The 11,254-nt window shown below is 35.8% G+C and overlaps 1 protein-coding gene across 1 annotated transcript in view; it reads right to left on the reverse strand.

The window, feature by feature from the left end:
• LOC123252541 (solute carrier family 15 member 2-like) overlaps positions 1-11,254 on the reverse strand; it is a 66,389-nt gene that overhangs the window by 37,968 nt on the left and 17,167 nt on the right. Inside the window, 2 exon segments of the mRNA XM_044681831.1 lie at positions 10,696-10,795; positions 11,042-11,131. Of these exon segments, the coding sequence (XP_044537766.1) occupies positions 10,696-10,795; positions 11,042-11,131 (190 nt within the window).

The raw sequence follows: 11,254 nt of genomic DNA on the forward strand, positions 1-11,254 counted from the left end.
TAACATCTTTGCTAATTTGAAGGGCATATGATGGAATCTCCAAATTGTTTTATTTTAGTATTGGTCATTTAGAACATTTTTTTCATATATTTAATTGATTGTGATTCCTCTTTTGCAGTGTACTTCTCCTTTGACCAATCATGTATGGGGGAATGAACACCTATTTCAAAAGCTTATACATCTTAGAATTCAACTTTTTTTTTTCATAAATCGTTGATGCAAAGATTACTTTTGTCCACTTAATGTGGTATTAGATGTAGGGTAGGAGCTATTATGTCCTCTCTAAGTCTGTGGGTATAACAGTACTTGCTACTCAAGGCAGAAAAAAGAGACTACCATGTTACTGGATCCAACTGGACCTCTAGCCAAGTTTCCTTTGCTAAGATACCTTACCTAGTGACCCTCTTTAAACCACAATCCCTCTAAGGGGGCAGACAGTTCCCTCAGCTCTAAAGCAGCCCTGAGCTGTGTAGAGGAAACCCAGTGTCTCTATGTACTAGGTTTTAGGACTGACCAAGGAGGACTATATAAGAGTAGTTATAATGTTAGGGGACTACATAGAGACTGTTAACTTCTCTTCTTTTTTATGTTTATTCCAAATTTTACAAAACAAGCATTTCCATATGCAAAGAAAAAGACAGCACACAAAGGAACTCACAAATTTCCTGTATGTTTAGCTTACTTTTCTTCATATCTACATAATAAATCCTGTCCACAAGTGTCCCATCTTCTGTGCACTGTCCCTGCACAACAAAAGATATTGCCTGGGATAGCAGCAGTTATATATAAATCAAGTCTTTCATGTTTCACCTTTCTGTTCACTTTCTGGAGACAACATCGTATTTATTCTTCCAATATTAATTCCACGGCTGTGTATACTGTTCTCCTAGTTCTATTCATTTCATTTTTCATTGTCTCATGTAGTTTTTCCCCAAGTTAAAAAAATCAGTCTGTTAATTGTTTCTTATGGTGCAGTAGCATTCCACCACAATTTGCCATTCCCTAATTATTGGGCATCCTCTCAATTTCCTATTCTTTGCCACCACAAAACAAACTGCTAAAATATTTTGGAATATGTGGGTTCTTCTCCTCTTTCCTTGAGCTCCTTTGAAAATAGACCCAGCAATATTCTGAGGATATGTAGAGTTTTATGACTCTGAGCGTAATTACAAATTGCTCTCCAAAATAGTTGGATCCGTTTACAACTACACCAACAGTGCATTAGTGTCCCCATTTTTCCTCATACCCTCCAATATTTGTCACTCTGCCCTTTTGTTATTTTAGCCAGTCTGATGGGTGTGAGGTAATATCTCCAAGTTGTTTTGGTTTGCATTTCTCTAAGCAACAGTGATTTGGAGCATTTTCTCATATACCTATATATGACTTTTTTCCTCATTTGAAAATTGTCTGTTCATATCTTTTGCACAGTTATCAACTGGGGAATAGCTCTTATTATATATTTGACAAATTTCTCTATATATTTTAGATATGAGACCTCTATCTAAGAGGCTATCTATAAAATTTCCCCCAAAATTCTCTGCTTTTCTCCTAATCTTGGCAGCATTTATTTTATTTATACAAAAACTTTTCAACTTAATATACTCAAAATTACACCTCTTACATTTCACAATGCTCTCCATCTCTTGTTGACTCACAATTTTTTTCTCCTATCTATAGATCTGAGAGGTATGTTTCCTGTTCTAATTTACTTAGGATATCTCCTTTTATGTCTAGATTATGTATCCATTTTGATCTTATCTTACTGAATGGTGCAAGATATTGGTCTATACCTAGTTTCTGCCAAACTAGTTTCCAGCAATTTTTATCAAATAGTTCTTATCCCCAAAACCTGGGCCTATGCTTTTATCAAATACAAGACTATTGTAATCATTTCTTGTTTGTTTTATGTCTGTTCTGTTCCACTGATCTACCTTTCTGTTTCTCAGTCAGTAGCAGGTAGTTTTGATAATTACTGTCTTATCATACAGTTTTAAATCTGGTACTACTAGATCTTCCTTTACTTTTTTCATTAATTCTTTTGATAATCTTGATATTTTTATTCTTCCAAATGAATTTTTTTGTTATTTTTTCTAATTCAATAAAATAATTTTTTGGTAATGGAATGGGCATTCAATAAGAAGATTAGTTTAGGTAGGATTGCCATTTTAATCATATTGGCTCTGCCCATCCATGAACAATGAATATTTCTCCAATTATTTAGATTTTTTATTTGTTTTAAAAATGTCATATAATTATGTTCATATAATTCTTGGGTTTGTTTTGGCAGGTCTACTTCAAGGTATTTTATTCTATCTGTGGTTATCTTACATAGATTATCTTTTCCTACAGGTCTTTTTTGGTAATATATAAAAATGTTGATTATTTATGTGGATTTACTTTATATACTGCTACTTTGCTAAAATTATTGATAGTTTAAGCTATCCCTTTAGTTGAATTTCTAGGATTTTCCATGTATGCCATGCTTTGTATAATTTTAAGAAAAAATCCATTTATACTTATGCTTTACAGGGATTTTAATAAGCATAAATGTATTTTGTCAAAGACTTTTTCTGCATCGATTGATATAATCATATGGTTTTTTATTACTTTAGTTATTGATATTTTCAATTATGCCGATAGATTTTCTTTTGTTAAGCTATCCTTGCAAATCTGGTATTAATCCTGTTTGACCACAATATATTATCTTTGTGGTATATTATTGTAGTTTCCAATCACATATTTTTGCACCCATATTCACTAATGAGATTGGTCTATAATTTTCTTTCCCTGTTTTTGCTCTTCCTGATTTAGATTTCATTACCATATTTATTTCATAAAAGGAGTTTGGCAAAACTCCTTCTTTACATATTATTTCATATAATTTGTTTAATATTGGAATTAGTTGATCTTTAAATGTTAAGTAGAATTTACTTCTAAATCCATCTGGTCCTGATGCTTTTTTCTTAGGAAGTTTATTTACAGTTTGTTCAATTCTAAAATAGATTTATTTAGGTATTCTGTTTCTTGTTCTGCTAGTCTAGTCAGTTTATTTTTTGTAAGTATTCTATTTCTCTTTCATTGGTAATTTTTTTCATATAATTGATCAAAACCACTCCTAATAATTACTTTAATTTCATCTTCATTGGTGAAATATTCACCCTTTTCATCTTTAATGCTAGTGATTTGGTTTTTTCTCTCTCTTTTTTTATTAGATTAACCAATAGTTCATCAGTTTTGTTGACTTTTTCACAAAACTAACTCCTAGATTTATTAATTGAATGGCTTTCTTACATTTAATTTTATTGATCTCGCCTTTAATTTGTAGGATTTCTTATTTGAGATTTAGTTGGGGATTTAAAATTTATTCTTTTTCTAGTTTTTTTAATTGCATTCCTATTTCAATGATCTTTTCTTTCTCTATTTTTATTAATATTTAGAGATATGAATCTTCCTCTGATTACTGCTTTTGTTATTATCATTCTCTTTAATGAAATTATATTTTTGTTTGAATAATGTTTTCTTAACACATTTATTCTTTAAGATTAGGTTATTTAGTCACTAATTCCTTTTTACTTTTTTGTTTCCATGATCCCTTATTATATATATGTGTGTGTGTGTGTGTGTGTGTGTGTGTGTTGCATTGAATATTTCTGCTTTCTACATTCAATTATTATTTTTTTACCCAAATATATGGTCATTTTTTTGTGAAGGTGCCATGCACTATTTTTTAAGTTTTATTTTAAAATTTAGAATATTTTTCCATGGTTACAAGATTCATGTTCTTTCCCTCCCCCTTCCTTCCACCCCCTCCCGCAGCCCATTGGCAATGCACAATTCCATTGGGTTTTACATGTGTCATTGACCCAGATCTATTTCCATATTATTAATATTTGTCCTAGGGTGATCATTTAGAGTCAATATCCCCAATCATATCCCCATCAACCCATGTGATCAAGCAGTTGTTTTTCTTCTGTGTTTCTACTCCTATAGTTCTTCCTTGGAATGTGGATAGTTTTCTTTCTCATAAGTTCCTCAGAGTTGTTTTGGATCATTGCATTGCTCCTAGAAGTCCATTACATTGGATTGTACCACAGTATATCAGTCTCTGTGTATGTTTTACTGGTTTTGTTCCTTTCACTTTGCATCAATTCCTGGAAGTCATTTCAGTTCACATGGAATTCCTCCATTTCATTATTCTTTTGAGCACAATAGGATTCCATCACCAACAGATGCCACAATTTGTTCAGCCATTCCCTAATTGAAGGGCATCCCCTCATTTTCCAATTTTTTGCCACCACAAAGAACGTGAGGTTCCGTGTACTACTGAGAAAGTATATTCTTTCTGTTCCTATTCATTTCTCACCAGATATCTATCATATTTTACTTATTTAAGATTTTATTCATCTCCTCAACATTTATTTTTTGTCTAGTTCTGACTAAACCCTTAGGAAAGCTGAAGATAGGGGAATGCTTCTATTTATCTATTATTTCATTATCTATTTTTTGTCTATAATGCATTTAGTTTTTCGTTTAAAAATTTGGATGCTATAACATTTTGTTCATACAGATTTAAAATCGATGATGCTTTATTATCTATGGTACCTTTTAATATAATATAGTTTCCCTATTTATCTCTTTTGGTTATATCTCTTTTAGCTTTAATCTTGTCAGAGATCATGATTACTATCTCTCTGCTTTCTTTGTATCAGCTGAGGCATAATATATTCTGCTCCAGCTCTTGATTTTTTACTCTAGAGATGTCTCTCATTTTTAAGTGTGTTTCTCATAAACAACATAGTTAGGTTTTTATTTTTGATCCGTTCTACTGCTTTTGTTTTATGGGTGAATTCATTCCATTCACATTCAATATCATAATTACTATGTACATTTCCTTCTATTCTGTTTTTCACAGTGAGGACTGTGTACGCTTCTCTTTCTTTCTTTTTGCTTTACCCCTCCTCAGATGTCCAATTTCTTCTGTCTGCTATCTTTCCAATTCACATTTCTTCTTAGAAATCTTCCCTCATTCTCTTCCTTTGCCCTGTTAGTTCGAAATTAGCCCCATTTTCTAAGGGTCCCTCCCATGTCTTTTCCACCTTACCTTTTATTTCTTATTTTTTCCACCTTTCCAAAAGTCCTCCCTGCCTTATCCTCTATCTCTTGAGATAGGTTCTTCTCTACAAATCCCTTCCTCATTTTATCCTGAGTCTCTCCTTTATCCTCTCATCTTATCCCAACTATTTCTTAACATGTGCTGCCTTCTCAGTATCACTCTTTTTTCTTATCCCTTTGTCCTCCTTGCTCTTAATCTACTCTTCCTTCTCTTAATACCTCAATCTCTTAAGGGTCTTTCCTTCATTTGATCTCTCCCTTATCCTTTCTGTCCCTTATTCCTGTCCCCTTCTTGTTTCTCTATAGTTTTTTTTGCCTTCCTAGTTATGTATGTTATTTACCTTTCTAATTACGTATGTTATTTATACTCTCTTTATCTCAGATCTAATGAGAGTAGGATTCTATTATTCCAATCCTCCACCCCTTCCTCCCCTTCTGTCAGTTCTTCCAATCATTCTTCCTCCAAATGAGATGGTTATTCCACTCTATCTCTTCCTGATCTACTCCACTACCATTTTGCTTCATTCCATTGCAGGGAACCTAGTTAATATTGCCCAATATAAAAAACAAACATTTTGACCTTTTGGGTCACTTATGATTATTCTTTCATTATTACCTTTGTATGTTTCTTATAGATCAAAACTTCTGTGGAGTTCTGGGTTTTTCCTTAGGAATAGTTGAAAATCCTTTTGTTCATTAAATAACATTTTTAACATTTTATAATTATGCTTAATTTTACTACATGTTATTCTTGGTTGTAAGCCCAGTTCTTTAGCTCTATAAAATGCTGTGTTCCATGTCCTGCATTCCTTTAATATTATAGCTGCAAAATCTTGTGTTATTATGACTGTAGCTCTATAGTGTCAATTTTTTTCTTGTTCCTTATAGTATTTTTTCCTTAACCTGGGAACTACAGAGCTTAGCAATGATGTTCCTGTGCATTTTCATCTTTGGGTCTTTTTTATGTGGCAATTAGTAAATTCTTTCATTTTTTATTTTACCCTCCGATTCTGGAATTTCTAGGCAGTTTTCCTTGGTGACTTCTTGGAGTAATGTGTCTAAATTCCTTTTCTGATTGTGACTTTCTTAGAGTCCAAGTATTCTTATATTGTCCCTCCTTGATCTATTTTCCAGGTCAGTTTTTGTGAAATTTCATATTCCCCTTTATTACTTCATTTTTTTGATTTGGGTTTATTAATTTTTGTTGTCTTAGGAAACCATTAGCTTCCCCTTGTCCAATTCTATTTCTTAATAGATTATTTTCTTCCATGAGTTTCTGGATCTCTTTTTCCATTTGAGCAATCTTTCATAATTTTCTTGATTTTCTTGCATTACTCTTATTTTTTTCTAGTTTTTCCTCAACCTTTCTCATTTGGTTTTTGAGGTCTTTTAAAGCTCTTCCAAAAGTTCTTTTTGAGCCTATGACCATTTATTGTATTTCTTTGCTGTTTTTGAAATAGATGTTTTCACTTCATTATCCTCTGAGTTTGAACAGAGGTCATCTCTGCCCTCAAAGTATCTATCCATAGTTAGGTTCTTTCTTCCTTGGTTGCTCATTTAAAAAATATGCATGTTTTAAATTTTTAGTGGCCAGGCCAATAAACTTAATTAGTGGCTTTTTGCTGGAGTCCTGGGGTTCCTATAGTGCAGAAGTATATTACCTCAGGTTTCAGGATATTTTTGTGTTTTTTCCCAGACTCTACTTATTACAGTTTTAGTAGTTGAGAATCTGATGTAATCCTTGTATCTCCCATTTCAAGCCCCAGTCTATGATTGATGTCAGATGCTCCAACCAGAGCTGTCAGGCAGTTCTGCCACCATAGCTGCAAGCAGATAGGCCATATTCCCCTGTGAGGGCAGCTAGGGTCCCCACTTTCCTGGGAAGAATCATAACTGATGGAGCCCGAGTCCCTCAGCAACTATATTCCCTGGTACTTATTCTTTCCTCACTCTTCCTCTCCCATTGCTAAAGTCCTGGATAGAGCAAATGTCTAGTTCACATTCCTTGGGCCTCCAAAGTTCCTCATTTCTTAGCAGGGAGTCTTGAATTCTTGCCTTTGGGGCCAGGAGTGCATAGATTCTGTGGTGTCCACTCCTTCAGTTTCCAGCAGGATCTCTGGAGTGGAAGTTGCAGTAGAGAGAGCTGCTCCTAAGGCCCTCTGCCTATGAACTGCAGTGGTATCCTCAGAGATGCAACTTCCTGGGTTAAGTAAACAAAGTGAGGTTGGCAATCCTGCTCCCAGGGGGCTACCTTGTTGATCCCATGTTGTTTGCTCTGTTCTTGCCCCAGGGTCCGCAACAAGTGAGACTGAGGCCAGGGAAGTCAGAAACCTTTCTCCCTAGTTATCCCTGTCTGTTCATTTTTACTCCTGATTCCTATCTATTTTTACCACTTTTAGCACTGATTCTGTAGAATAGTTTTTATTGTTGTTTTAGGGGGGTATTAAGAGGCCAAAGGAAGCTTCATGTCCTACTCTGCCATCTTCTCACAATACTGCTTCTCTTATTCTTTATGTATTCTTCAAAACAGTCTATGATAGTAGAACAAATATGAGTAAAATCCAGCATGTCAGACAAGGGGAATTTAAAGCTGGGACCAAATTGCTTACTCTGGGAAGTAGATTATTAGCCCAATTTTACTTATGAGGAAACTGGAGTTAAGTGACTTGCTCAGGGCCACACAGTTGCTAAGTGTCTGAGGCTGGATTTGAACTTAAGTCCTCCTGAAGAAACATTATGGACACAAGTCAGAAATGCAACTTTTATTATATAAAAAAGGAACTCTAATAGGCCATAGGATCATAAATTTAAAGTTAGAAGGGACCTTAGAAATCATCTGGTCTAAAGATTTTTATACTTCTCAAAGTAGTTTGGAACTTCTTTGGCAGTTTACTTCCCTTTGGGAGAGTAAATATTCCCATTCCAATTAAATGACTTCTTGCCCTTTCCCAGGCAATATAACTTTCTTTTCAAACACAAACTGTCCAATGACTGCCTCAAGGAAAGTATACTCTCTGTCCTTTGCTCACTTCCCAAATGAGGTTATTATCAACTTCTGCTTCCTAAACTAATGATATCTGGGTCTTAGAGTCTTCTGCTAGGCTTGTTAACAGCCTTCCAATTTTGCCTTATTAGCTCTAACACCAGGTCCCTCCATCCAGACCAAAAATTCATCTCTAAAATAGAGTGCTTTTCCCCACTCTCTTTAACTATATGAACATTAAATAAAATGATACAAAGCTTAGAATTTCTGCTGGTCAACATGCCTTTTTTAGTAGGTAAACAAAATCTAAACTGAAAATAGAGATGAGGAAAAAAATAAACTTAGATACCCAGCTGCCTTGACTAATAACTCTAAATGAGACATCTAGCTTTGCTAGAAGTTGAAAGGAACCACACAGGATAGGTCCTCAGCCTCCAGAATGTTCTCATGGTTTATTTTTGGGGAGCAGCTCCTAATCACATCCTGTGAACCTCTCTCCACTTGGGGGTGGGATAGGGTGGTTTTCCTTTTCCTCAAGTCCTGCCAAGACCAGGGTAGTAAGTTTTAGTCCCTTTGAAACTTAGGGAATGATGGGAATGGGCATAGTGGAAACTCTCCTCTGGTAGACAGCATCCTGTCTCCTATTGATTTATGATCAATTCTTTTGGATTGATTACATACAGATGAGGAAACAATCTTGGAGAACTAAACTGACTTTCTTAGGTTCTATAGGCAAGGGAACCAAGATTCTACCTCAAACTTTCCAGTATACTATACTGCTGCAGTCTTTGGTACTGTAAACCCCATGAGTCATCTGACCCCAGAGGTGGCAATAGGACCCAAAGAATCAAAGCATTCCCCTATCATCACCTTTCCTAAGGGGTTGGCCAGCTGTAAAGAAATCCTCAATAAATTTCACTTGGGTATGTGTATTTGTTCATGGACTCTCTTTCATTCCTCTGGGTGGCAGTTGAGTTACCAAAAAATATTACTTAGAAAAAAAATATGCTGCTAAGAGAAGGAAATATGTCAGGAGATATTATTAACTTCCCTTTCCAATTATGACTATGGATTCCCCCAGAACACTAATTCAGTGACCACTAATTGTAGAACAAACTACTGTTTACTTTGGGATTTGACTAGATGGCTTTTAAGATTCTGTTATTCTGAGCTATCCTAAACTTACTTTTTGGAGCTCTTCTGTCCTATTGTCTGGAATTTGTTTAGCTCCCACATCCTTAAGGAAACCATCCCTAATCCCATTTGCCTATATGTATCTCTTCTACATCTGCCAGAGAATTATAAAACCTTAGACCTGAAAGGTAACTCTCTGGGCAAGGGCAGGGAGGACAGTGCATGTGTGTTTGGATGGTCCATGTCAAGGTCAACAAATTCTTTGATGAAACAACTTTGACAATTAGAATTCCAGAGTTGGTAACAATTGTGCTAATCTTTGCCTCCTCAGATCCCATCTTACATCTTTGCTTCCTTATTGTTATTATTAATTCCATAGCATACCCTTTGCCTCTCACTGTCTCTTATTTACTTGGCCACCATCATTCAACAACTTTCTTTCCTTTGAAATTTCTGCGTGTGGGTGAGGGTGTTTTTAGCTGTATTCTCTCTGTAGTTCCATTTGACTCAAGTAAATTCAATTTGATTTAATTCAATTCAACTCAATATTTGTAGATCACCTACTAGGTGCAAAATTCTGTGTTTGGTGGGTGGAGGGGGAGATACAGAATTTAGATAAGATGTAGACCTTTTCATAATGAATTTTACAGTCAAGAAGGGTCAAATGACCCAAATGGGCAAAGGTAATGTAAATTACAGTTAGACTCTTCACAAAATTTCCATTTTCTGAGCATGCCTCTTCTATGGGAAATCTACTTAGACATGGATTGGGAGTCAGAAGAATACTGGTCAAAGACATTTTCTACAGAATTGACTCTGGGTTTCTAGTTATTAAAAGACCAAATTCAGGACAGCATAATAAATACAGACCCTACATTAAGCTGCAGAGCATTGACTATGGCCTGCTTCTAAAAGATAACAACAAATTTTTAAATATACTTTTAAAAAAGAAAAATTTAAAAAACCCTCAGATTTGAGCAGCTAGAGGGCTTAATGGGCAGGGAGCCAGGCCTGGAGATGGGAGATCGTAGGTTCAAATTTGGCCTCAGACATTTCCTAGCTGTGTGACCCTGGGCAAGTCACTTAATCCCCATTACCTACCCCTTACCACTCTTCTATCAATACACAGTATTGATTCTAAGATGGAAGGAAAGGATTAAAAACAAAACAAACCCCTCAGATTGAATTTTATTTCCTGGGGATAAATGATGGCCTCTTACAAAGCTAAAGAATAAACAGCAAATGTGGAGGAAGAGGACCTGTGATCACAGCCTGGCTCTGCTATTTACTAGCTGTCTGGCTTTGAACAAGCTACTTATGCATTGTGAGCCTCAGTTCCCTTCTCTAGAAAATGTAGGACAAGATGACCTAGGAGGTCCCCTTCATCTGAATTCTCTGCTACTCTGATCCTGTGGTCCCTATAGGGGGTTGGGTTGGGGAGACACCCAGCTACTCTGCACACATACCTGGTTCGCTTGAAATTGGTCCCCAGCTAAACACATGAAACAGGGCAACTTGACTCCAGTAGAAGAAGCCACAAGGAGCAAACCAGTAACCAGAAGGACCCTAGAGAAAAAGAGGCACTTAAGAGATCCCTTATGAGTACATGATAAGAGAAGAACATAGTCACCCCTGAAAAGCACAGACACAAAGATCCCATGCCTGAGAGCTCCCCATTGCTGCAGATGGAAATAGGGACAGACTGGGGTCAAGCCTAACTCCCCACTCTCTCATGTGTATATATCCATATAGGTATGTGTGTGTGTATGTGCTGTATGTGTTAGGGACAACAGGTAAAAGGGGGTGACTCACATGGACTTAAATGTTTCTTCTTGAAGGAATTCTCTGGCTATGACAACGGAGTAGCCCGTTAACAGCAGTCCTTGGCTCACGATCAAGGAGCTAGAGGAAAAGAGATTCATTAAGACTTTCAGAAAATGCTGTGGCAAATTGAGAGGTTGGAGAGAGAGAGAGAGAGAGAGAGAGAGAGAGAGAGAGAGAGAGAGAGAGAGAGAGAGAGAGAGA

Source organism: Gracilinanus agilis, chromosome 6, assembly GCF_016433145.1.
Source record: "Gracilinanus agilis isolate LMUSP501 chromosome 6, AgileGrace, whole genome shotgun sequence".
In the NCBI taxonomy this organism is placed as follows: domain Eukaryota; kingdom Metazoa; phylum Chordata; class Mammalia; order Didelphimorphia; family Didelphidae; genus Gracilinanus; species Gracilinanus agilis.